The following is a 27722-nucleotide window of genomic DNA, read 5'->3' on the forward strand; positions in this document are numbered from 1 at the left end:
GAAAACTGGAAATTAAAAATAAACCTTTTTTTTTTAATATAATAATTTTGTTTGTGTAAATCTGTAATCGTGGGGGTAAAAATTACTCAAAGTCTACAAACGTTAACAACTTAGGAGCAGAATTCCATAATCACCAGCGATCGAATTGTCCCAGTTATAGCAAAACGATTTAGAATTCTGCAAACATACGAGAATATACCCGTGCATTCATTTGTGTAACTACACGTGTTATGTTTATACCTTGTGCTATTATTTTTCAGTTAGTTCTGCTTATAGTTTATAATTCTTACGCGATTTAAAGTCAAAGCTGGAGTATTTTTTGCAAATATTCCTTCATTTCCCATGAGCCTTCAGCGTGAGATATAGCTTACATGTCTTCTTTAAAGCTATTATCGCATATATAATAGGGGAGGTATCAAGTTAAACTATGAGGTAGCACTAAGACAACAGCTCTCACATACAGGAGATGCAAGAAATACTTAATACCACCCTTCTATTATTACTTAATATAACATAATGCAATGTATATTGGTGTAAGAATTATCAACAGGCATATTTGGAAATGTGATGGATACTGTATTAAATTGCATTACCCCATATAATGATGGGGCGAGAGGAAAAGAATAAAAGAAGAGGGGCAGGAAAGGAGAGAATAGGATAAAAGGAGATGTGGAGGGCAGGGTGAGAAGGGAGGTAATAATGAGAGTCAGATGTCCCATGGAGGTATACAAGGCCATGGTGATACTGTAGCACAAGGGGACCTGACTCTCCTGCGGCCCCAGAAGGGCAGAGGTTAATAGGTGAGGATTCCAGGGACATGAATTGTGGCCCCTGACAGCTGAGAACCCTCTGGTGCCTAAAGTGGGAAGGTGTGGAATTTATGGTGAACGTCTTAGCAGGGCAAATCTGAAGGTGACAGAAGTCAGGGGTCAAAAGTCACAGACCACACATGGGCCGAGGCACGTAATGCAGGCGCTTCCTCTAAGTTACGTATATAACCGCATGCTTCTATATGCAGGGCCGGCCCTATAATGGGGCAGACTGGGGCAATTGCCCCAGGCGGCACTTTAGAAGGGGCGGCACTTTGCCGGCCAAAGCGCTTTTTTTTTTTGAAGCGGAGGAGAGAGAGAGGGGCACCGAGTGGTTTTCGCTTACCCTCTCGGCGCCCCTCTCTCTCTCCTCTGCGGCGAGTCTCCCTGTTCGGTCCCGGTGCCGGCTTGTAATGCAGAGCGCCGGAAGTGACGTCAATTTCCGGCGCTCAGCATTACAAGCCGGCACCGTGGCAGAGCAGGGAGACTCGCCGCAGGACTGTTTAAAGGTAAGTACCGGGGGGGGATCGTAGATTATGGCGTCGGCGAAGTTTAAAATGCCGCCCCCCCCCCCGGCGTCGGCGGGGGGGGGCGGCGTTTTAAACTTCGCCCCAGGCGGCGTTAAGTCTTCGGCCGGCCCTGTCTATATGTACCTGATGAGGGACTCCAGAATGGCAGGGTTTGCTCCTTTCTGAAACTCCAGTTCTTTATAGTGGAGGGCTTTGGCGTAGGCTCGACATTTGGATGCTCTCTCTCCCAGAAGTACCACGCCATTGTCATCCCTCAGTGGCAAAGGGCCCTAAAAAAGAGACAGAAAAGGGAAATCCGTCAACCAGGAAATAAAAGCGATAATGAAAAAAACACATTCATCAACACAGCTGAAAAGTGTCTATGTGCAGCTTTATCTATTAGCAGGGTTTAAGATTTTTTAATAACACACAACTTAGTTTTAACTGGTGCAGGAATCAGGAGAAAAGACGGATTATTTGCTTGCCTTTAACATGAATTGCATAAGGATATCCCCAGAATCTATTACAAAAGAATATCTTTATTCTGCTGGGCAGCTTAACAATAAAGATGTGTTATATAGCAATAAAGTCACGTTAATTAAGTTTTTGATGGATCCACTTTATTTTAAAGAGCGTTAAATAAAATCATCTTACAAACCCACAGAGGTCCTTTCAGCCACAGAATGGCCGCTCCTGGTATATTATTCTGTTGACTAACGAACACACTTCAGCTACTATGTTTAAAAAACTACAACTAATAACCACTCAGCAGATACATTTAATCTTGTTGGATTCATAGAGGTTGTGTTTCCCCTCCTTAACTTGACTATGCATTATAAAGGGCCAGCCTCAATGAGCTTCTTCTGCAGGAAGAGCTTAGCTGGCCCTGTACGATATATAGATAATATATGATGAATAGTGCGTTTACACCATAACCCTCCTGCAAAGTCTCTCTTTAGTGAATAGACCCCATGGATTCTGTGTTACGTAAGGATTGTGAAAAGTTAAATGACTGAATCTGCTTTCTTTATAACAGCTGGCAGCGAATTCCTGTTCCTACGACACAGTAACTTCTGTAAGAATATTAGTCGGTGTTTATGCCGCTCCAACAGTTTCATAAAGGTTATGGGGTCGAGAGGCTAAGTTATAGGCTGCGACACACGAAGCGCACCTTGTCACTGTGCTCCATGAACTCCGCTAGATTCAGCAGCGTCTGCGTGACCTCGGCAATGTCTTGCGCGGTAAGAGCCAGTTCAATGCTTCGAATCAGCTCGTCCTGCTGATCTTCATTGAGCTCCGACCAACAGGAGAGGAAGGCCGCGTTAAATAAATCTCTGCGGGAACCAGAACATCGAGAATATTAACAGACAAATCGGCAGCACTTTCCGGCAAAGCCGGTATACGTCCAGCGTTAATAAGTCACCTGGCCAGAGGATTATAGGCCTGCGCCAAAGACCAACATGAACGAAGGGCGGGTGAAGAGGAATCTTTAAGGAGCTCCACGCTCAGGCGCCTCAGCCACTCTAACCAGTCATCCTTGGAGACGCGACGTGCGGCTCCCCAAGCCTGTGAGATAGAGAGTCGCATTAGAAATGAATAAAACAGGTTTTCCCCGGCGAGCAAAAATGTGAAACTTCTCCTCGTACCTTCTGCAGGTTGGTGGTGCTGACGTGGAGCTTCTTCATGGGTCCGGTGTCTAAGGGCCCGGCGGCAAACGTCTCACCCAGGTTCCCTCTTTGCGCCCGATGCTGATAAATCAACGGATCTTCCTCCTCGTCGGCAAGCGTGTATCCCTAAAGCGTTTGGATAGAACACATTTCCAAAATTGCACCGAAACAAGTATTCGGCATCATCATGTTGCCTCCACAGCTTCGAGCACCAATTATTTTATACAAAGTACCTGTAGTTCTGCATTTGACCCCTATGACCCCTTCAATGGTAAAACCTGCATGACTAATGAATTTCCTCTCCTATCTCCCCCACCCAGCCTTTACAAAAACTTTTCAAAGTAATAAGATATCACTAGATAGGAGGAAAAAAACATGCAGATCCTGACAGAAAGCTGAGAGGTCCGCTCCTACGGTATACACATATGGTGGGTTGTCCCTAAACCCAATAAAAACAATGCATTGTGAGACCGTAAATGTAGGGGCTTTGCCATGAAGGGGTTAATATATATTGCTTACTTTACGTTTTTTAAGCAATAAGCATTGTAATTATTGGGATTCCTGGATACGTCACAAGCTTTCCCTACCTTTAGGATCCTGCAGGTCAGAACCTCGTAGCGCTGGTGCATTATTCGGTGCTTCAGCAACACTTTATTCACCATTGGAATGAATATCTGGTACTGTACATAAAAGCAAGCGAACATATGGATATACTGAGGTTAAGGTGGTTTCAAAAGAAAATCATACAGAATATCACGTTATACGCCAGTTTGCGAATGTTTCAGGTTCCAAACTCAAACCCCCCTAAGCCCACTGGCTGAAGACAGTGAGACAAGCAGATTGATTCTGACCGGGTTTCCCACCATCGGCATGAAAACCTGGCAACAAGTGGTTAATAATAAAGTGTTGACGCTTTCAAAAAAAAAACCAAAACACTTTTACAAGCTGTCAGCTGTACTAAAAGGTGTGTAATAAATTAAATTAAAGCTATATTTACTAACTGTATCTATTTTGGGAAATACGTCTTCTTGGACAGGAGAACAGCTGTCTCCTCCATTTGGATGGACAGTGAGGTGTCAGAAGAGATGGTCATCTTAAAATACGGGGGAGATGTCTAATTCCAGACATCGCTTCTAACGCCAACATACACGCGTTACATTACAGGGCAGATAAACCGATCAATGCACCGTGCTAATAAAATCGCTACAGATCTCTGCATTTCAAAGTGTTTTCATATCCCACAATGACACATTTGCTTTTTAGAAATCCGCAGACATGTACTTTGATCAGCTAAGTAGCAAAATCCCCGGCACAACTACGTGTAAAAACTAAAGTTATTAAATGTAGGGTACCCTTGATATTTGGTTTGGGATCGGATTAAAAAAAAATGTGTCACATGACCTTTATAAAACAACAAGGCGATCTATAGTATATAAGACTTTACAAAGGTCCTAGAAAAGAAACTGAAACAATGCCTGACTTTGTAGAACGAAGCAAAGCTACGATATAACTTGCACTCGCGCGTCTCTGTATTGCTGGGCATAATTCTTGAATGAGGGAGTCACATAACAGGTCGAAGGTGACCTTGAATCTTTTTATGTACAGATCAGAGATAAAGGGATGTTACCTTCTTCCCCAGCTGGAAGACTAGGGAGGAGAGCGTGTCCATGGCTGTCTGTCTCAGCTCCGGGCTGACGTCCAGGGCGCGCACTATAGGGTGGATAATACGGGAGGCATAATCTGTGAAATCGAGCGATTCGGTAAGACGGTCCACCGTCTCTAACGCCGCTCTAAAAAAACCCAAAAACAGATAAAGTTAAGCACAAAACATCTATACGAAACAAACACACTATGTGAGGTATTGGCCTGCATCCCGCTGACTGGTTAGAGACGTAGCAACGGTCACTGGCTCGGAAAAGAAAAGTAGAATTAAAAAAGATTTGTCTGTTCCGCAGTCTAAGAGACTTTCACCGCAACGTTCATCGAAGGTCTATCTGATCAGCGTCTCTTTAAAACAGACTGCCATCCCTTGGGTATGAGGGACAGGGTTGTTTTTCAGAAGATGACGATGTTGTACAGGTAACAGACATCCCACCTCCCCCTCTCGCCGGCATGTCCTTACTTTCGGGCCAGAATCGGAGAATCGGGTGCATCAAAAAGCTTCACAATCGGTGGTAACAAAAGATGCAGGTAATCATCCAAATTCGCTCCAAACATTTGGATGGCATTCAACAGCTAAAAAGAAAAAGCAAAATATATAATTTAATAATCCAAGTAATGGGAAGACATTTCAAAAACCACAGTAACTCCAGTAACTCATATCTATGATTCCTTCCTGAAAAGGGCTCAAGCCACCCACCCCGGCTGTATAATTAGGATGTCACCCCCACCTAGATTTTGTGCAAGTTATTTCAATCACATATTACATTGAGTGGATTAGTGATTTGCCAATTTATTAAGGGCACAAATATACTTCATCATTTAGGGTACCTTGGACTCCAAGCTTCCCCCGATGGGTGACGAAGACCGTGAGAAGCTTCTTAGATGCATGTAGCGATATGATGACCAGTAAAGCAAGATATTAAAACAGAGAACGCTTTTGTGTGTCTGGTCTTCTTACCTTAATAGTCACAGAGCGTCCCGAGCTGCTGTCGTGCATAAACACCCGTAGCATATGGGGGATCAGCTGGGGTAGATACAGCTTGAACTCTCCGCCGAGGGCCAACACAATCTGCTCGATGAGGAGAATGATGGTGCTTTGAATGGGGTTGTTCATGGTCCAATAATCCTGTTTACCAAAAAAGCAGATACAAATGTTACCAAATCTAATTGGGCGCATGCAAACATTCAGCCCACTTTTACCAGATGATAGTACGGCAGAGGGTCCGCATTGTTAACTTTCTTAATATAGCGCCTACAGATTCCGCAGAGCTGTACAATGAGGTTGTACGTACAAAGGATCGATGCTTCCCAGAGCTTCGAACCTAAAGACTTTCCCAAAGGATGATGTGCAATTATCTGAAATCGATTGTATTGATTACGTCTCACACACTGTTCAAGGGTTAGGGTTTGTTAGCAAATAATACTCAACGGACAGCTCCTTCCAATACGTGAAATGCTTCCGGAAAGTGATTCTTTTATACACATTTTTTTTCTGAGACACTGTGGATTGGCTCACTTGAGCCCACCTATAGCCCTCACAGAATAACCTCCTTCACAGGCTTAAATCAGTATGAACGTGTCAGGAACAATTGCTATCGCTATCTGTTAAGTGACTTCGGCCGTAGGTTTGATTTCGCAGCATCTTCCTTAAAATATAACCTCGGAAATCATCCCTTTGAAAACCAATCTCAACAAAAATTTGCAGGATATGAAAGTGTTGCCTGTAAAACCAAGCAGCCAGCAGTTAAAATATTAAGCGAACCAAATGATATAAAATTGTGATATATCGCTGAACAAAACCTCTTTTCTGCTAAACAAGACTAAGAATTGCAGCATCTTGGGAAGTGTAGTGAAAAGCCTGGACGTACTTTGATAAGAGCAAAGATTTCTTCCATGTAGGGGCGGATGTGGCTCCGTACGAAAGAGACGAGCATGCCCAGCTGCTGGAACATGAACTGTGGGTGACAAGATGGGGATACATTAGGCAATGTCCATCGGGTATTTATCCCAACACAAAACATACGATCTAAGTTAACTGTTGCTAAAGAAACTTTGTAACGCTTATTTTAAGTAGTACTGGTATAGTAAAGAATTCAACACTGTAAGAATAAAAAAAAACTAATAATACTAATATGGACTTCATTAAGATGACTTTGTCTTTTCAGTCGTCTAAGAATATAAATCATGTGGAAGACTTTTGGAAGGTCACCTACCTGGGGGGACATCAGTCCTGTCCTCTTCTGGCCCAAAGGTAAAACATGAAAAGAGAAAACACAAACCAAGAAGCAATTAGTGGGTTGTAAGACAACTATAACAAGTTTCTTCTGATTTTTTTCCACTAAGTTTCTTATCTTTTAATTGCAGCTGATACAAAAAAAATTGGAGTCTGGACATGAGAGTCAGAGCGGGTGCCAAAAAGAACCGCAATGATGCACAAGTGTCCCCGAAGCACACGATACCTATATATGTTTTTACTGCCCTGGTGTCACGATGCCACATCCATAACATTAAAGAGTATTTCCATTATGTTGCATTATGCTACAATGGGAGACAATGCAATGTTCCTTCCAGTGGTTGGACGTTTTTGGCTCAAAAGTGTTTTTATTCGTAATGAAATGTTAATGGGTAAGAGCACTATGCAGAAAGTGCTAATTAGTTGCCATAGGGTGGCGCTTAGTGGATGAAGCCCTTGCTCTTAGGTTCGCAAAAACTACTGGACTGATGACTCTGCATTACTTACTTGAGGAGAGGGCTGGTGTGACTGCAGAGAAAAAAACAAACAATAACATATTAACACAAGAGATGCTTTAACACCTTTGTCGAGTCTCATACCCATAAAACATGACTAAATTCCGAGATATAGTGAATGCTTTGTGTGTGGTGGATTAGACAAACAAGCCCTTTTCGTTGGCCCTCGTTGGCTGTAGGACAGAATGACGCTGGAAAGGCTTGGGAGTTGGAATGGTAATGTTGAGTCATTCAAATATTAGGTTAGTTCTTATCCAACTGAAATGGTTCTTTTGGGCCGGAGCACGTACCTCTCGGATGTTGTTGTCACAAAGACGGATAACACTGAGAAAAGTTGGCATCACTTGCGGAAGAAACTGCACACATTTGAGCCCTAGAGACTTGAAGATGAAGGTGATGGCTTGGACCACCATGGTGTGATGGTTGGACAAGGACTGGTCCCTAAGGATTCTCATGAGTGTGACCACTGACACGGCTGGGTAAAACTCATCCAAGGGCAGGTTCCCCATGTTTACTAGCATTTCGCTGGTGCTGTAGTCAGCTACAGGGGAAAATAATAATGGATGAAGTAGATAAGACACTAGCAGTAGCTTCTTTCATGTCACCGATGAGTTTCTTACCAGAATCCTGGCTGCCCTTGGACTCAGACATGCTAAGGGCAGAGGCATCTCGCGACTGGTCAATCATCCCTATGTTAACTTTGTGTTTATATGGATCAAGCGCTCCCAGAAGCCCAAGCACACGGATAGCCTAAGGGAAGACCACACACACAGTCATGATCTTAAGATTGTTCGATGAAACAGCTGTACATAAAGTCAGGTTTTGGACATTAATTGAAGGTCTGGGTCTACTTGTTCCTTTAGTTATGTACAGCTTACAGCCTATGGGAGTCTGGGAATGTGTTATTTTATACATGCAGACCCTATGGATTTTTGGGCAAATAAAATTTCCTTTTTGCAGAGCAGACACGATCCTTGTCACAAATAGTTAAACATTAGGACATCACGTTGCTTTAATGAAATCCTGTTTATATGCTTCACAAGGCCAACAGCTCACCTCCCTCCGAATACCCTGGTTTTGTTCAGTCTTCAGGAAGTTGAGCAGCACCTCCAGCAGAGACGGATACTTTCTGTATGGTTCCACCACATACCCCGTGCTCGCGACCAGTTGGCCCAGGGTCCATAGGGCGACCTGTGAAAAACATTCCCACGTAACCCAATGTGTTGAGCATCAATATGCTGCATAGCTGTATCACAGACACAGGTAGAATTAAGGTGTGTGGGGGGGATACGGACACACTCATGCCTACAAACACCATTCTGTTTTTGGTAGGACAGTTATAAGGCTCCGACCTGTCTCTTGGCGAGTAGGGATGAGTCCTGCAGCATGTCCATAATTATAGGAAACAGTTCATCCATCCACTTCCTCATCTCCAGTCCACTGACCTGCAGGGGCAGAAAAAATCATTTACAGAACTTAACAAAAAGTAACTCGAAAATAAATATTTCCAGTGTTAAACCTCTTCTTACCTGTGCCAGCTCTCCAATGGTTGCAAGGACATTTGTTATTACTCCAGGATTTGGATCTGGGTCTCGCAACTTTAGGATAAGTGCCTGATGATTCAAAAATAAAAACGGGGTTACAAAACTTGTTTTGATTGATATCTACCTATGATATATATAAATATAACTTACACAGAGTGTCAGTGATCAACAGATGAGAAATGCAAAACGGTACCTTAAGAATCGGTTCCATATAGGGGCGGATGAGCCGTGGAGCGTTGGAGACGAGGTGTCCTAACATTCGGGCGCTCTGCTCCTTGTTCCTCCCAACACCGCTGTGCTCCAGCTCGGTCAAAATCTACAGGAAGAGAAAACTGTTAAAAACATATAAAACCTTCAACAGATAAAGGATAGAGATTCCTATAAAAAGCACTGACCTGGATAAGCATCTTGCGTAGGAAAGGCATGACAAAGGCAGGGTTCATGCTACTGAGACGTCCGATGGTGCATATGGCCAGCTCCCTTATCTCAAAAACCTCATCGTTCAAGGCCACAAAGAGAGCTTGCAAGTTCTCTGCCTGCGCCAGATGGGTATCAAAGCGTTCGTCTAATGATGCTAATACGCTATATCGGATATCAGGGTCTGTGGGATAATTTATGTATGATCATACACAAAGCATACGTCACATATACATCATATTCATGTTCCACCAGCAGAATGTGGAACATGATTTTCAGGATGGCCATACTATTGTATATCACGTGAGTAGCACTTTACCTGGGTCTGTTATCCCGACCACCAGAAGTTTACCAAGAACATCCGCCACAACCTGAACGGCGGTCTGGCTTACGTGCCCGTGACCACTAAGAAGCTGAATGGAGGGAGTCAGTAACCGTGAGCAGGTGCGAGCAGCTTCCATCCGAATCTCCTTGTGCTCGCTGTTCAGAAAGTGGTCAGCACAGTGACGCACAAACTGAGTCAACGAGTGACCTGAAGGCAAGATTAAAAAAATGTCAGGGTCATAGCAGGCCTTGTGATCTATAACAATAACAGGTTGAAAGGCTACCTAAGTCCTGAAGAGCCAAGAGCTGGGTGTTAAATATGGATATATGTGTTATTCAATCAAAACCCCTGCCAGCCAACAGTTGACTACAGCTCGTGGCCAGAAATTCAGCAGGCTGACCATGTGTATTAGCCAAAAAACTTTGGCAATGTTCTTCTTCCATGATCTTCAAACAGTTGCCATATTTCCTAGCCAGAGCAGCCTACCAAAGAACTGCTTTGTGTGATTTACCTTCAAACTCAAAGGTGCCTAAAGTGCGGAGAGCAAGTGTAATGCTGCCAACATCGCTGGATTCGGGAATATTGGTGAGGCTTGGCGAGGACAGTTGTTGTGCGAGACCCTTAGGCATCCCGGGGTGCCTCAGAGGTTTGTGCATAAGAACGAGAGACAGCATTTTCAGCAACCCATCCTGGATATCTTTCTTCAGCTGGGGGATATGACGGCTCAAGTCATACAGTACAGCTGTCAATGCAGGGCTGAGGAGAGACAACGGTCGTTTAAAGATAAAGCCTTGCCCCCAGTCACCGCTGTGACACTGTACATTAATGTGTATCTATCACTGCTTCAAAACATTAAAGTCTGATAGTAGGGCTTCATTATATAGCGGATCATTTAATAATAGTAATAAAGCCCAAACACATTGGTGTGATTGCTCACCTCAGGCCTACGGACAGCATGGGTTCCAGCAGCTCTTTGACATCTTGCTGTATGGATGCACCCATAGATCGTGCCAACATGCTGATGCAGGTAAACACAGTGGCATCGACTTGTATAGACTTCTGTCTCCTGTATAGCAATAAGCAGAAAAGATTGCATTGAAATGATAATCGCTCCCTTCCCTAGTCCCATAGAACTGCTTAGTTTTTCTAAGTCCCTTAATCAGCTTTAGAAAGCCCGCACTCACTTGTGAGCAAAGTCTTTGGGAGGAAGAGCGGCTTTCACGTGTTCAAGGATTTTCGGCAAATAGGGGCGAATCTCAGACCTGACAGCCACAGAGATGAGCCCCAGAGCTTGGAATGCCACGGTACGCTCTTTCTCCTTCCGCACAGAACTCAACAAGTGGTTCATTGTGTCTGGGAGATACTGATCCGCTAAGGAAGGCAAATGAAAGCAGAATCAAACATGATCGGAGTATAACAAAGAAAGTTTCCATTTACCTAATCTTAGAGAACCCTTACCAGTGAAAGAAGACGGTCTGAATGCTGCCAGGCGTGGGAGGACATGCAGGGTGGTCATCTGGATTAAGGGATTTTTGCTGGTTCTGCATTTTAAAACCCAACGGCAGATCTGTGAAGGCAGAGGAAGCAAGATACATTGCTCAAAATTAGAATGTAAAAGAATGAAAGGAGGCAGATTAAAGGCAAGCTGCTCAAATGTACGTAACTTGAGGGGTGATAGGATGAGGCTAAATGTTACATTGATATTAACCTTGTTCATGACATGAGGAACTCATACAAATTCCAGAGAAGGGGCCTGAATGAAATACCTGGTCAAATTTCTCCTCTATAAGATCTCGGCAGGTCCGACTCTCCACCAAGGTAGATTTGTCTGGCATGGGGGCTGCTCCGTAGCCCAGAATTCCTTGCTGTCCGGTGTACCCTAGGAGACTTAGCAAGGCATTGGAAGGCTGTGGCTGTACAGACTGGAAGCTGGCAAAGGGGGTGATGTGGCGCGGTTTCAGCCCGTATGTCATGAGGTCTTTGCAGTGCTTATCGTGCACCAGCTGCTGCTGCGTGATCTCTTCCATCTCCTCTCTCAGACGCTAAAAGCAACAGAACACAGACCATCAACAAAGCTAAAAAGAACATGCTGAAAGAGTAAATGCCAGTGGTTCCAAGGCTATTGTCACTATGCTAAAAATGAATGAATAGAATATATTTACCATAATCACAACTATCATCTCTTCTGACAATTATAAAAATCTTGCTACAAAAAAGGTTAATCATCTTGTTTTGTGATGGCCGCAAGTACTTCCATGCTGGATAATACCTGCTTTTCATGCACGTCATCTGCCAAAACATCAGCTTAAGGATGACTGAAGGTTCTGGGAGTTGAAGCCGACAACTAAAAACTCTGGGGCTTACCTCTCCTTCCATGCTGCTTATCCTCACAAGCTCATTGATGATTAGGAGAGCTCCGTGGATCCGATCATCTCGATTCATACCCTTTTCCTTTGCCAAAGTCTCATCAAAGCCCCTCTCAGCTTCCTCAAATGTTTGCTGTATTCACATGAAAAAAAGATAAACCCGCGGCGTATTCCCACTGCCAATATTTTAGCACTTAGCCATAATTGTTGCAATTCTTTCTGTTGCATAGTTCTGTGTAATGTTACCCATAAGTCCTCCATCCCCCAGCTAATTTATCGAAATAAAGTAAATTCCAAATATATTACCGCTACATTATTGTGGAATTCCCGAGAATATTCTCTCTATGTGTGTAAAGGACTACGGCATATATATATATATATATATATATACACAGAGAGACGGGGTATTCTTACCCTATACCACAAGGGTTTCTGCAGCTCTTTAGGTTCACGCTGTGTAGTCAAAATCAAACAGGCTCTCAGGGCTGCCACAGCCCCCTCGCGAATTGCTTGTTTTGGGTCCCACACAGCATAGAAAATGTTATCGAAGAACGGCTGGACCTGCTGGAAGAAGAATGTAGGGGCGCTAACGGCCAACTCTCGCAGCACCAAAACCTGGACAGTAAGAAAGACAAAAAGGCGTCAGTTTACGGTTCTCAATGAGCAGAGCGCACCATTACCTGGGCTCAGAAGACCTCTCTTTACTATACAGATATACATTAGAGGACTCCATAAGTTTCTTCAGAAGTACTTGTCAAGAACCGTTGAATGGTTCTCACCGCAGCATGACGACGTCCTTCGTTCCTTTCGGGTCCCAACCACTCCAGAGCTCTTTTAACCTCAAATTCCACGTATTCTGCTGTAAAGGTGTCTCCGGCCATAGCAAGGCGGCCCATAGCCTTGGAGGCCATCTCCATCACAGCTGTGTCGCTGGAAGGGAGCAGGTTGCGCAAGTAGTTGGCAAACCTGCTAATTCGGGTGGCATTTCCTCCCTCGACCCCTATCAGGCTCACTGTGGCAGGCAAAAGGCATGCGTTAGGAGACACACAGATATGGGATAATACTGGTTAATGCACAGTGGCAGTTTAAATTCCCTGGACTCTTCATTCATTACATATATTGCCTGTTGTATTTGTTACAATATTCAACATCACGGTTACTTTTTGCATCCCTGTCTAGATGAGGATGATTAATGGCAGAGACACAAAACACAACATACCACGGGAAATTAGTAGTGAGGCAAGAGCTCCATTCATAGCTTATATTATAGTACGTATGTAGGTAGGTATGTATACTACATATAGCTGAACAATGGATCGAGCGGAGTGTCCATCGGCCTGAAGTATCATAGGCATCCACAGTAGTGTACCCAGTGAAGACGCTTTCCCTCCTCAATCTTCATTTGTATCAATGTCTCACTCATAAAGACACTCTTATGTTATGTTGCAAGTTTTTAATTTGCCAAAGGTGGTCTTGCAGCAAATGTATCATAATAGAAAAATTATATATATGAATTTATGTGAAGGAACTCTAATATATGCATAGAAGAGTCACAAAAGAGAAGTATACTATGTAGTAAAAAAGTTATACATTGAAGTACATTGTATCACCCGTGACATGCAGCAGCAGAGAATCCCCTTGTAAGTAAATGTAAATATTTCAATGGCGGAGTATCACGTACCTATAGCAAGAATCCCCCCTTTCCGCTCGCTCACATCCGAGCTGGAAACAAACTCAAAAATAAAGTGATTGAGTTCATCGTAGAACTGAGTGGCTTCCTCTTGACTCACCTACAAATAAATAAAGAGCGTCATTTCTGGTTAAAGAGATTTTCATACATGGTTACACTCACCTACATTGCATTCCTTGAGATGTATCTCCTTCAAGCTTTATATAAAAAATGTGTATAAAAAATATATTAAAATATAAAATATATATATATATGTGCGTGTGTGTGTATACATATAGTATTATCATTTATATACAGGCTAATAGATTTCAAGTCGAACAGTAACTTGAAAAGGTGACTCATTTTATCTTATTAGCCAGACAATGCAGAGTCTGGCTAATATCATATATCTAACTTCCCTCAAAGAAAGAAAAGGTAGCCCAAGGAAATCTCGCAATGTGTAAATGGTGGAGTTTTCTCCAAGGAATTTTGTCCAGTCTATCCACTGCCTGCGCACACCTAAAACCTCAGCTCAACTTCTCAAGGATGAAAGAACCGCTGCCAAGCCCACGTCCAAACTCCCCATTCTCTTTAGTGTTTTGGTTCTCTCACTAGCCCATACAGACGCCCCTTACATGGCGCGATGAGTCGAGTCTTGTGGTCTGGCCCAGCGTGCCTGCTCTAATGTCCTCTCTGGCCTTTGAGAATGAAGCCCATTGAGTACTGGGCACAGGAAAGTACAGACTTGCAAGGAGTTAATTTATTGAGCGTGAGGAAGGATGTGCGAGTGTAAACTGTCTGATTTCACTGGAATGCAGGCTTGGAGTAAAATGACTTCCCACCCAACTTCTGAATATTTCATAGACTGAGACAGAGTTGGAGTGTTTTTCTCATTACTGTAACGATTCCATCTTATGTCAATACCAGACGATTTCCCCCGCTGGACCCTTCGCGCCGCTCACCTCCCGTAGCTCTGTGGTGACATAATGTTGCAGGTCTTTGGCCGCCTTGGTGCGCGTTTCTTCATTTCGACTGCGCAGGCCGTTGGCAAACTGCTGGAGCATTGTCATTATGCCAGACATGCTGGCTGGGATCATGGGTGACAGACGCAGTTTGAAGAGGTGACCGCACGGGTCCCTGAAGGGTCAAAAAAAAGTGCAAATGTGTCAATGTCTTAAAATATAGTATCTGTACTTAAACACAATCTCTTAATCAAACTGCGGGTGTAACTTCTAAAAGCGGATTTCAGATTAAGGACCATTCTATAAACTGAATTAGAATCTTACAGAAGTTAGCGACAATCAGAAGCAGAAGGCCATCTATCCAGGAATCCTAGTCCTTAATAACTTTTCAAGACCAAAGTGGACATAACTGGAAGACCATGGGCTACAGGTGACTCCAAAGGGCACATTCAGAGCCGAGTCCGGCAAAGTTTTGTAAAGAAATTGCTTAAATTGTAACATTGTTGTTTTCTATATCAATACGTATATTTCCATATAATAGAGCACATACGCATGTGTTTCATTTCTGGTATTTAAACCCAATCTACCAGGCAAACGTACAAAGTCGCTATCGTACTGCGGCACGGCAAACAGACGTATACCCTGGTCTTAATCACCCAGAGGGTTCCCGTGACTAATGAGCGTCTATGGTTTGGTGACTTCGTAAATGATTTATCCATATTGTTATATATATATATATATACATATATATATACACACCCCAGCTACTAAAATTTTCTTCAACACATAAATTCCAAACTTCATAATGATGAGCCAAAATTGCGACAAAGCAGGGTTTAAACAAGGGGAGCACAACGCCAGACACTGAGGACCACAATCTGTGGATATCCCAGCTCCAGCACAGGAACCTCAATGAATGAAACTACTTGTGCTGCTCAGTGATTAAGGCTGTGCAGCTCGGGTTTAAAAAATTTGTTGAATTCCTGATTCCGCGTAATAAATGCATTCACAGGGTTCTACAGAAAATACCGGTGTCTGCGCTTATATTGAAGGAGCCCTTGGCCTCTGGTATATCAATGCAAGCCTCTTATAGATCACATTTCCATCGAAATAACGACCCTATAATTTTCCTGCTTCTTTGAAGAATACCGCTTTACGGCTACTAAAATTTTCACATTCTGCAGTGTCCAGGGTACACGCAACGTACAGATTACACGCAACGTACAGATTACACGCAACATGCAGGTAACGATCCTCGGGTAACGAGGGCAAAGAAATGCTGCTTCCTCTTCCAGGCTCAATAAAGGCAGGAAAAAAGAAGGAGACAGGAAAATATAACTTGCGATCGTGTCAAAGAAATACATTTAGAAACAATGTATGTGATGGGCTAGAAGCAGTCACGTAAAAAAATAAATAAAATATATATTTTTTTTTTTACTTTTCCAATGAGACATAACGTCTCCATTCTTGAAACATTTTTTTGGGTGGTTAGCAGAGTAAAATTACAGTAAAATGATTTGCATTATATGACGATTTTATGCCAAATTACCTCATTAATTTAATTATACATTATACAGGGCTGCTAAGCCTTTACGGAAGAGCTAGTAGAGTTCAGCCCTTGGGGGTGCACAGGTTCCAGGGCATGGAGAAGTGAGGGGGGGGGGGGGCTGGGGTGTCAGCCATGCTGTTTATTCTTTGGGGTGTACCAGGGCATGACGTAATGAAGGAGCCTGGTGGTGTCATAATGTTTATTGTTAGGGCTGCACTGGGGAATGAAGCAGGGAGGGGGCAGGGATGTGCGATGCTGTTTCATTTTGGGGGCTGCCAGACACTGGGGCAGGAAGTGAGGGGTCTAGGCACGTGTGTCATGGTGTTGAATTTTAGGGGTGCACAAGCACCAGGTCATAAGCAGCGAGAGGGGCCTGGGGTGTGTGTGGCATGCGGTTTATTTTCGGGGTGCACATCCAGCAGGGCGGACCCTCTCAGCCAGCGCCACCACAGCCCGGGAATTTGTCAGTGACGGACAGGCCGGGCACTGTTTCCAGGAGACGCTGTAACGCCAGTGAACCGGTTGCTAGATAAGAGGAATCGGTAATTGCAATGGACCAGCTGCCTTACCGTCACCGCTAGTCCCGGTCACCTTACAGCCATCATGCCGAACGGCTAGGCCCACTGCTTCTCGCCCACAGCGCGTCACTTCCGCTGACGTAGCGTGCTCATGAGTGAGAAACAGTGGTCCCTCAGCAAGGGTTCCGGAACAAGAGTTCCAAGCTGTGGGAATATGGAAGGATAGGGGGGCAAAGTTTGGGAAGCAGTCAGCAGTACAGCAAATTGTATGTCCCTGCTGATTGGACCATTGCTTTGGTTGCCATGATGATAAGACAATTTTTTAAATAAATCTTTCTTTTGCGTTTTACTATATGTGGTAATACTTAGGTCTGCTTGAGAGGCTTTTGCTCTGTTCTGCACGTGAAAATTGGAGGGAAGCACATGCTCCTAATGGACCTCGGATCCATGTTACTAGGCGCGGTGAGAGGGGTAAATGCTCTTGAGGGGTTTTTTATGAAACACCGTCCTGGACCTGGGGACAAGTGAATTAGAGGCTCACTGGGGTTTTCTTTGTTGTAGTGTATCCATATCGGCTCTGGATTTAGAGCATTTCCCACGCAGATTTCCAAAGATTGTTTCTGAATGTGGAGAATTCGCTATGGTAACCGGCGGGATATTTCCGCCGATTACTCCATAACTGGCAACAGAATTTCTCTTTATAAAAATGGCAAAGGTATCACCTTTTTAGTAAAGCCTTTCCTTAGTAAATTTGGGTAAAAGGCATTGTGGGAGGTGAGCACTTTATGCTTTAATTCTCACGCAGTGTGCGGCGGATTGGGCGGATGAAGCTGACCTATGACAGGTTAACAAAATATTACGTAGAGCCAATTAAATGTTTACTCATTCAAAACAAGAGCAGGAGGCTTTTACATTTACGTTTCAACAACCTATCAGCACCTGCTTTTGTGTCACATGACAATAAATTGTTCCCTACAACTTTACTTTATTGAAGAATTATAGTTTATATGGAACAGCAGCTTTAATGTCGCCATTTAAATCAATGTCAGCACAACAAAAATAATACAAAAGGGGATACATATTATATATATATATATATATATATATATATATATATATATATATATAATAAAAAAGCAAAGAGATTGAGCCTTTCTGCCCAGGTTGTAGTAGTTTAGCCGATGTATCTCTAGACTGAGTCTGAATACGGACTATTTCACTTTTAATTACTGGTAAATGATTATACTGTTAAAAAAGTGCGCTTATGGATTCTTTTTTTCAAGGCGGATCACACGGCGTAGGAATACAGTGTTTCCGGGCGGAAGTCCTAGTAGTGCCACAGTTAAGATGGCGGCGCCCAGGTGCTGTGTTGGAAGATAAGGCTATATAAGAGGTAAGTGATCTGGCATGTTGTATGGGGGTAATATCATGAGAGGAGGGGGGCATTTGAGTTAAAATATAGACGGGTGTATCAGGTAACGGGGTAGTTACAATAAATGTATATATTACTGCTGTAGGTGCGCACAGCGACATATGTCAGAAAAAGCTTTATTCAAAGAGGATCCTGGGTGCTTTAACCTCCCCCAAGAGGGGGCACATGGGGTCTTTTAACTGTTCGACTATAGTTCCTGTTACCCTGGGCAGGGCAGTGCTATTGGATGAGTGTGATGGGAGTTGGGGGCGCACAGCAGCAGAGGCACAGGGATTGTCTACCTCATAGGTGGCTGAGGGTAGTTGTGAAGAGTAGGGGGACTGCTGGGTACCTTCCATGATGCTCTCCTGTGTGAGGGAAGCGATCCTGCCACGTGTGCAGCAGAGTGCAAGAGACAAAGGGGTGCTTGTAGAAGCTAAAGCCATGGGGTTACAGCAGTAACATTCCTAATGCTATGGAAACCTGGCTGCTTACATTTACCAACCCCCTGTGCAAGCAAATAATAAGGAAAATGCCATTAATAAACCCATTTACTCAGTCTTGTGCCTAATTCTCAGGGTCTGCTGCAGCTGCCCTTTTTGTGAAACAATACAATGCGTTGCTGCTTATTCTATCATTCTCTGTATATAATAAAAAAAAAAAAACAGCCCCCTTCGCCGAGTCTGCTAAAATAATCCCTGTCACAAATTAAGAACGGATGACGTCAAAATGGCAAACACAGAGGAGATATCTCGTGTCCGGTCTTTATCAGCTGAAATGGACACTTCTCAATAGTAAACCGAAGAAGCTATGATCTAATTTACAAAATTCCCTTTATACCTGGATGTCTCATTCAACTGACCTCTAGTCCACAGAAGCAATGATGTAAAATGACTCCCAAATCATGTTAGCCTCTTAAAATGCGCTACCTGTTTAATATGTTCTGGTTAAGCATTAGACATTATAGACAATAACCTAAAAAGCATAGTAATCAAAAAAAATAAGTAAAAAAACTGAAAAAGTATTATTGTGCGTTCTGTTACTTAATGTTTATTGTCTTGTATTTTTCAGTTGCTGAAATAACCATTCCAGCAGATGCCAAACACCTATTTTCGCAGCGGCACCTTGACCGGTATTACAAAATCAAACATGAAGCCAGATGATGATTCAAATAAAATAAGTATCAGCACTGAAAGCAGCAGTGAGGTGTCAGGGTCACAACTCCCTGGGGGAGCCCATTCATTCTCGAATGGCCCGGGGCAACCATCCATTGACAGGTCAATTCCGGTGGCAGTAAGTTGGAAACAGAAATGTGCCACCTATGTCCTTGCGCTCCGACCTTGGAGCTTTAGTGCCTCTCTTACCCCCGTGGCATTGGGCAGTGCCCTTGCGTACCGATCGGAAGGTGCGCTGGACTTCCTGCTTCTCTTGGCTTGTGCCGTGGCCGTGCTGTCTGTGCATGGAGCTGGAAACCTGGTGAACACTTACTATGATTTCTCCAAAGGGATTGACCACAAGAAGAGCGATGACAGGACTCTAGTAGACCGGATCTTGGAACCTCAGGATGTGGTGCGGTTTGGGGTTTTTCTCTACACCCTGGGCTGTGTGTGTGCGGCCTGCATCTATTTTCTGTCAAGGCTGAAGTTAGAGCACTTGGCTCTTATCTATTTCGGCGGTCTGTCCAGTTCCTTTCTCTACACTGGAGGTAGGATTTAAGTGGAAGATGGATAAATCAGCTATCGGTGTGTTTGAAAATATGTAGAGGCGAGGAGCATTGTAGAAGTTGTACAATTTAGGGGGTTTAGTATAAAATGGGGGGGAAAAAGTGCCTTAAGTGGAATAAAAAAGTAAGTATATATGAAATACCAAAGCTATTAAGCAAAGTGAAATGTTGGCAATGCTTGGATGAACAGATCTTGCTCTGGAGTTAAGTGTTGGGCGGTTCAGGACTGGACTGAAGTTTGAACCCTTCTGCTATAAAATGAAAAGTGGAAGGAGGTTCCATCTGCTGGTGATTTGTTTTCACCAGCTATACTTTTTCATACCCTGAACGTTTCAGGTGTCCAAACAGGGAAACCTTTGTTAGGGAGGGGCTGTAGGCGGGGGCCAGGGCAGGACTGTCTGCCTACCTTACCGGAAGAGACCGGTGGTGCTCATGTTAGAGCATGGCAAGGTGGATGCCACATCTACCTGAATGCCCAGGAATTACTTTTCATAAACACCAGTGTGTGTGTGTGTGTGTGTGTGTATATATGTGTATATACACACTTTTTTTTTTTTTTTAATGTTAAATGGCTCCACTCGTCACAAGGGGTTTCCAGTCTGGCAGCTCTACAAACTCTCCTCTTTTTTTGCACTCGATGCCCTTATTCTGATTAACTGTAACTTCGCTGACTGCATAGACACTGCTGAGATATACAGTATTAAGCGCTGAGCGTCTGGCTAGCAGCATCCAAAAACTGATTATCATCCGTGTGTCTCAAGAGACCCTGAAGGGTTTGCTGGCTCTTTAATTAGCTTGGTCCACCTGTGCGCTTAGATCTGACGGTTTGCGTTATCAGGAAGGCTTAAGTATATACACACGGTCTGGTGTATAACACGTCTGTTTCTGAATAAATGGTTTCATTAAAATGTACGATCTGCGTTACAATCTCCGTAGCTTCAGGCTATAGAGCTGTTTAAATTACCGCTGGTAGCTGCACATCCCCCTCTTACACAATAGAAAAAAAATATTACTTGCGATCAAAGAAGCCGGAGGACAGAAGCCTCAGGTCAGTTTATTAAAAAGTATCGAAAGTATTAATGCATTTGAAAATGCATGGGGGGGGGGGGTATGTAGAGCTCCTTACACCTGCGCGTTTTCCCCGACAGCTTGCGGGGGTATACTCTCTGCCAGTCTGCCGCAGCTGCCGAGGCATACAAGAGCTCTGGTTAGACGCCCATGCGCTTGCTCAGAAAGCACTCATTGATTTGGATGAGTGTTTTCCTTACACTAATTGCTACTTCAAGCGCAGCAAAAATGTGACTGCGGATGGGGTGTTATGGTGCAGCGCACGAGCAGGGTCTCCTAAAGATAACTTAATAAACATTTTTCAACATGATAAATATATAACGTAGCTTGATGAGCATGATTTGTTGATGAGGCTGCCCGGGACTCCAACCTGTCCCTGTAACAGAACTGATTGAACTTGAAATCATGCAATCACACACACAATGCGTTGCTGTCGAAGTGTAGTTGAGTTGCACTCGACGGCTGCCGCATTGCGTGATTGCGTAGTGCCGAGATTGACAGCTGGTGAATTGGCTGGTCCAGAGTAATGACCTTGTTTCTTTTACAGGTATCGGGTTTAAGTATGTGGCGTTGGGAGACCTTGTCATTCTCATCACATTTGGGCCCTTGGCTGTCATGTTTGCCCACTCTGTGCAGGTGGGGTATCTCACGGTCACCCCCTTGCTGTATGCTATCCCACTAGCTCTCAGCACCGAGGCTATCCTGCACAGCAACAACACCAGGGACGTGGAGTCTGACCGCCAGGCCGGAATAGTCACCCTGGCCATCTTAATCGGTCCAACCCTTTCCTACATGCTCTACAACCTGCTTGTTTTCCTCCCGTATCTAATCTTCTCTATTCTGGCGACACGGTACACGATCAGCATGGCATTGCCACTTCTCACCATCCCCATGGCCTTCAATCTCGAGAGACAGTTCCGAAGCCAAAATTTCAGCAAAATGCCGCAGAGGACTGCCAAGCTGAACTTACTGGTCGGGCTCTTCTATGTTTTTGGCATTGTCCTGTCACCTGCCGGATCTCTTCCCAAGTTATGACATTCACTTCTTGTTTTACTGTTTAATGAAGTTCTGGCACCGAAGCTCAACGGTCACTTTATACACAACAGACCCTACATTTCCGAGAGAAGCCGCACCTTTGTCCCGTCCACCCACAGCTTGCGCTTTTTAGTGTCTTAAAGGCTACCCCATACCTCTATCCACCTCCTGCAGCGGTCTGATCAATAACCTGGTTACAACTCAGAGACGATAATAAAGTGCAGCTCCTGGTAGTAGAATAAAACCGTATTGCGGCAGAGAGACGTTTCTCGCGTTGGCAGGGGCGGTGATTGGTGTCGTAGCGTCTGCTGGTTTCGAGTCCCCCAGCCACAATGAGAGCCCTGCGGTCGCTTGAAAAAATATATTCTCAGCTTCCTGATTTGGACCACTGTCAAGTCTTACTGACACGAGGCAGGCATGGAGCGGCTCATAATGATTTCCAGAGACCACCATTAGAAAGTGTTTTTTTTTTAATGTTTTCACTGTGAATTCAAATGTAAGTAGAACGCTTCGATGGGTTACTCTGCGCGTGAGATGCTAGCAGCAGCTACGCCAACAAGTTCTGCGACAAGACGTTCTTTTCAGTAAAAAGAGATACCTGTCAGCACGCGTACAAATATCTCCTCTGTACCCAAATGCCCTCAAAGTTTTTCATGCATTGTGTATAGTAGACGCACGTGTTACATTTTGCAGTAATTAATGGGGCGTTATACATATTCAGACACCCCATTGACCCCCCCCCCCCGTTTATTACATGCTGCTTGTTGCTTTGGGCAGCAACCAACAGAGAACCAGCACAAGTGTTAATACGATCACGTGCCTGACATAAGACCTTGGAGGACCTTTTGGTTGTATCTTCTCAGCTGCCCTCTGGGGTCCATACCGGGTAAGAATGTCTGCTCGGTACGTGTTGGTTCAAGCTTTAACTTGCCTTAAGCCGTTGTGTGATGTGATTTAAGTCTAGGTTATCATTAGCACTCCTTCCTATTCCCTCCGATACACGAAAGATCATTTAGACTCTGTTAAGGGAATGGTCAACTGATTACATACATTGTAAACAAAAGGGAAGCCATCGGCTATCTCTGGTCCCTGGCTGTAACACGTAGCAGTTGTGTATTTATTCAAGTACAGTCGCGTAAAACTTGAGTAAATACTCATTGTACCTTAAAGTGTTGCGTTGGATACAGAGTCGCTGAAGACCCGTCGGTCCATAAACCAAAAAAACGAAAGAGAAAGCAGGAAAGATGTAGGAACAGGCTGCTTAAAAAATACAATGTATTTAGTAAGTTTTAGGTTCTTTCCAGAATGTTTTATTAAAAAATCAATGCACGTAACAAGAAATTGGGAGGGGGGGCCCTTTGAAGACATTTTGATTCAAGGATTGTATGTGGGCATTCGTCCTTTTATACGTTGACATAATTAGTCTGATGTTTTTTCCGCCCTGTTATATTTATTTAATGTATACATCGTGCGCCAACGCATTTCGCCTTTTTTGTTGCTATTAACATTAAAATGTACTTTAAAACTTTTATTATTTAAGGATTAAGCTTTGTAGTATTGATTTACATAATAAATATATTTTATAATATGCATTTCCGAAGGTGACCTTATCATTGAACTGTTTTTATTTTTTTATTTTACTCTAGTAAAAGTGGGTCTTCTACCATTTTTTTCACTAGTATCAGATTAAAAATACATTTTTAACACTACTGTTTTCTTGGGTAATGTTTTCAGGCAGCTGCCGATGAGCCGTTTGTATGAGTTTTCGCTCTGTTATCTGATCCCACTCTGCTAGGCAAACACCCCAACTTCTTGTCATGCTGCCTGTGGGAAACCATGGAATGGCTGTCTTAATCACCCAGCTGGACTCTCTGACTAATGACAGTCTATGGAGGAACGGACTTCATTATCATTGCCATAAAGCATCAGATCAGTGTGGTGTTTGAGCCGGGAAAGTCACCCAAAATATCACATGACTGACAGCAACGGCGGCTCCAGGTCTGCAGATAAAGGGAGTTTATTGGGGCAAAATGAGATAAAACCAGGTTTTTGTCACCAACTGACAATACTGTATACAGCGCTGGGGGGGGGTTATATTACTGTATACAGCGCTGGGGGGGTTATATTACTGTATACAGTGCTGGGGGGTTTATTAGTGTGTATAGCACTGGGGTTTATGCTTAAAGGGAACAATATTTCACCCCCCTGTAATGCCTCTTTGGAAGGGCACATCGTTATAAGATCAGAGGGCATAGAGTTGCAGTTTCCTGTAATTCCAGCAGGTGGCAGTGCTGTCATTTCAAAAAATTGCAGTGGCTGCTGTTGGCTGAATAATTTTAAGTTTTTGCATGAAATCAATTAGGATTAATTAGCTCTACAGTAAAGTTTCTCCTATCGTTACTGTTTTGCATGATCAGTGTTTCATGATACCATTTTTTTTATTAGCTAAAACACCTCTGGGTATTAGCCATATTGTTGAACATCAGTAACTGCAGCATCCGCAGAGAGATACATTCGTTATACAGAATGCATTAAGAAAGAGGCACGGCCATTTTTTTGCAGAAGCTTAAGGGGTTTAATATGACAGAAATTCCAGGTGTGGATAAATAGCGACCGTTTAGAGATACATTTAAAAACTGCGCATTTATTGACCTAAACTACAAAGAAAAGCTCTCATTGCTGTTCCAATTCTCCATTCTAATAATTTCCCGTATTGTAACTGCGCTGCGGAATCTGCTGACGCTAAATACATAAATATAACGTACATGGAGGTTCCTGCTGTAACCCTCGCTACTATAATGTGACCCCTTTGCGACTGATGACGTACCAGGTATGGTCACCAAAAAATGGCCCTACAGGACTGGTGATGAACCTGTAAAATCACTCCCACGTCGCTGTGTTTGCGGGGACACCATTGTCGAGGACCGCTCCATGACCCATGCTTTGTCTCTGTTCTCTGCCTCTCACTCGGACCGTAAATTGGAGAGAGACAGAGAACTCTCCGTTTCCCTGTGTGCCAAGTCTCAAGTTAATGTTTTTTTAAAAATGACCCCTTTTGACATTTTTACTGGGTCCTTAGGGGTTAATTTTTTCTTTAGATTGGTTTTAATGTGGTGGGTGGCTAGTGGGGAATTTTTTTTAGATAGGTTTAGGATTAGGTACGGATTAAACAGGAAAAAATAAAACTTTAAATAACTGAAAATCCTAGCCATATAGGGTGGTTTTCTAAATCAGAGAAAGTTAAGATATTTTCTGTATTTTTTCCCCAATTTGCACTAGCTGTGTACAATTTATATGCATTTTTTATATTTAATCCCCACCCCCCGCTTTTTAAAAGTTTTATTCATAGTTCTGATATAGTAAAATATAATTTATGGGTACACAAAAGTGGACATTTACAGTTAAAGTCATAGCATAAATTGCTCTGATCCTGTAGTGTAAAATAGCCCTGGTTCTGAAGGGGTTAAACTAGCCTACTTTATGCTACGCTGTATCTAGAAAGACAATGTATTTTCATGTTACATTGAAGAAATACAACTATTATACATTTTCCCATTATTCCATCAAAAATGTGATTTTGGGTGGTGGTGTTAAACAAAAATTAAAATTAAAAACATAAATTGCCAATTTGGGATAAAAATTTCAGGATAAGAATTTGCATTTTTCATCTAAATGGTCTAGTGGGGGTATTTTTTTATTTTTTTCTCGTGCGTTTTATGATTTTCCCTCTTTTGGGAATACCGGAGAATATAATTAGTAGGTTTAGTACATGTGCTGCTGTCATGAAATTATTAATGAAGTCGTCTTCTCCTCTTGGCGTCCCCGCGCATGCAACGTGTACGTTCTACCTAAAATCATATTCCAAGAAATAATTGGGATCCGGACGAGACGAGAGTGTTTTATCCCCAGAGTTTTAACTTTCAATCTAACTGAGAATGTAACTCAACAGCAAACAGCAGTACTTGAATCCTATGTTGGAGTAATGCGGATTTGGGGGATTATTCACTAAACCGTGTGTTGTGGGGAGATTAAAGATCATTTTGTTGCATTAAAGGGACGCTCCAACCATCATATGCACTATAATGCATATGACAGGTGTGTGTTCCCTTTAAACTTTCCTGCTGCCCCCCAGAATCCCCCCATATGCATTGGTCCCTTCCAACACCCCGTAGCTATATTGCGCAAGATGTGATTGGCCGAACACGTTATATACTCACCTGTACTTGGCTCCAGCACTGGCTCAGGGAATGCTGCAGATGGGGGTCTGTTCAGACCCCTGCGCAAGTAAAAGCATTCCTATTGATTTCAATGAAAGCACTTTTCTGCCACTGACTGGCTGCTTCAAACAGCCAATCAGTGACAAGAATCGCCAGACCATGGAGGAGGATGGCAGCTGCAGGGCTGCAGTTTCGACATCAAGTAAGCCTGTTTGATTTAATTATATGTATGCCCCCTTATGGGTGAGGGGCTGCATCAGGGACCCCCAGAATTCTCAGAATGCAGTGCCCCCTACTGCCCAACCATGCTGCTGCCTTTATAAATGGAAACAGAGTTTCTTTGTGGAACATTTTAGCAGCTCAGACCAAAATTATAAAGCCTTGACCGTCAGAAACCTCCATTCACATCCCTCTCTTTTATTCTTCTCGCCGCTTTCAGATGAGTTTAATGGAACCGACCTCCACGGCGAAGAGACCCGTAAGTAACATAATTAACGATTTTCAATACAACCGACTCATTCTCTCACTTAGCGGAACGTTCTCCGGCGTTAAAGCAAAGTGGCCTCGGCTCGAGACCTCTCATTCTCCGCGCTAATCACGCATCTCTCCGAGCCATCTCCAACACGCCGCTTTACATTATTTTCAAGAAAAAAAAAAAAAAAAGTAGAAACGGAAATTTCATAGAATTTCCAGAGCGATAAAATCTGCATTTAAATGATCGCACCTTTTATCAAATCCGTACAGAGATCGCCTCCTATAGAGCCGGCCGTAATCGCCGCACGGAACCATGCTCGTTAATTTTATTATTCAATCTGATAAATCTTAAAAAGTAACGTTTCTGCAGATCCGTGGGATATGTGGGTCTCAACGCTGACCGAATTCTCCGTATTTTTATTGAGAGCGTCCGGCTAATTGGATTTTTTTTTTCCGCCTCAAAACTTTTTAGCACAAAAACCAGATCTGTCACTTTCTCCAAATCGTGTATTTTTCGAGTTTTATACAATAATAAACCCTGGTAGCGCCCCCCCCCATATTAATATAAGTAACATGTATGTTTTAAAAGCTCTCTGTCTTCCTGCTCTAAAGATCTGAGTGGTTATTCCTCCCCATTAGGTCATTCCTCTTCTTTTGTTTTGGTTCCTGCGACCCATTGGTTCTGGCAGCCTTTGTCGGGATAAAGGAGAGATCAGAACTCATTAAGGGCCATTTTGGACAGGGTCCCCCACACCCCTGGCAGCCATCTTTGACCTTTATAATGTAGAGTTAATAAGGCAATGTGTCTTAGCTTCTCCCTTAGTAATCAGGTGGTGGTGGTACACGGGCTTCTGACGGTGGCCATGGCAACCACATTCCCTTTTTAATTGGCTGTTAATGCTGTAGTACTTTCAGGTCCATGGTCTCCTGGGGTTCCTCCGGCCCCTTTCTAGTCGCCCGTTTCTCCTGCTGTAAAGACTCAAACCTTAATCATGTTTAATACCCTCACTGTATTACCCTCTACCACCTCTGCTGGGAGGCTGTTCCAC

General features: G+C 43.4%; 2 protein-coding genes across 2 annotated transcripts in view; one reads left to right on the plus strand and one right to left on the minus strand.

The window, feature by feature from the left end:
• Nucleotides 1–14798, minus strand: part of LOC149286890 (serine/threonine-protein kinase mTOR-like) — a 50705-nt gene extending 35907 nt beyond the window's left edge. Inside the window, exons 1-27 of the mRNA XM_089493692.1 lie at nucleotides 14679–14798; nucleotides 13729–13837; nucleotides 12827–13059; nucleotides 12462–12662; nucleotides 12046–12180; nucleotides 11448–11723; nucleotides 11140–11248; nucleotides 10866–11052; nucleotides 10619–10747; nucleotides 10193–10437; nucleotides 9676–9888; nucleotides 9335–9540; nucleotides 9133–9255; nucleotides 8925–9008; nucleotides 8748–8840; nucleotides 8452–8586; nucleotides 8016–8145; nucleotides 7686–7936; nucleotides 6516–6602; nucleotides 5606–5773; nucleotides 5108–5220; nucleotides 4613–4775; nucleotides 3573–3665; nucleotides 2965–3111; nucleotides 2742–2884; nucleotides 2490–2652; nucleotides 1463–1608 (exon numbers count right to left, since the gene is read on the minus strand). Of these exons, the coding sequence (XP_089349818.1) occupies nucleotides 1463–1608; nucleotides 2490–2652; nucleotides 2742–2884; nucleotides 2965–3111; nucleotides 3573–3665; nucleotides 4613–4775; nucleotides 5108–5220; nucleotides 5606–5773; nucleotides 6516–6602; nucleotides 7686–7936; nucleotides 8016–8145; nucleotides 8452–8586; nucleotides 8748–8840; nucleotides 8925–9008; nucleotides 9133–9255; nucleotides 9335–9540; nucleotides 9676–9888; nucleotides 10193–10437; nucleotides 10619–10747; nucleotides 10866–11052; nucleotides 11140–11248; nucleotides 11448–11723; nucleotides 12046–12180; nucleotides 12462–12662; nucleotides 12827–13059; nucleotides 13729–13837; nucleotides 14679–14798 (4202 nt within the window). The remainder of the gene's footprint in view (nucleotides 1–1462; nucleotides 1609–2489; nucleotides 2653–2741; nucleotides 2885–2964; nucleotides 3112–3572; nucleotides 3666–4612; nucleotides 4776–5107; nucleotides 5221–5605; nucleotides 5774–6515; nucleotides 6603–7685; nucleotides 7937–8015; nucleotides 8146–8451; nucleotides 8587–8747; nucleotides 8841–8924; nucleotides 9009–9132; nucleotides 9256–9334; nucleotides 9541–9675; nucleotides 9889–10192; nucleotides 10438–10618; nucleotides 10748–10865; nucleotides 11053–11139; nucleotides 11249–11447; nucleotides 11724–12045; nucleotides 12181–12461; nucleotides 12663–12826; nucleotides 13060–13728; nucleotides 13838–14678) is intronic.
• A 4507-nt stretch (nucleotides 14799–19305) lies between these two features.
• On the plus strand, nucleotides 19306–21982 carry LOC149286892 (ubiA prenyltransferase domain-containing protein 1-like). The gene is made up of 2 exons (XM_089493804.1): nucleotides 19306–19861; nucleotides 21495–21982. The coding sequence occupies exons 1-2, from the start codon at nucleotides 19306–19308 to the stop codon at nucleotides 21980–21982; spliced, it is 1044 nt and encodes a 347-aa protein (XP_089349930.1).
• The last annotated feature ends 5740 nt before the right edge of the window (nucleotides 21983–27722 follow it).

Source organism: Sceloporus occidentalis, unplaced genomic scaffold, assembly GCF_023333645.1.
Source record: "Sceloporus occidentalis isolate IW3139 unplaced genomic scaffold, rSceOcc1.0.p SCAF_66, whole genome shotgun sequence".
NCBI classification, from domain to species: Eukaryota; Metazoa; Chordata; class Lepidosauria; order Squamata; family Phrynosomatidae; genus Sceloporus; species Sceloporus occidentalis.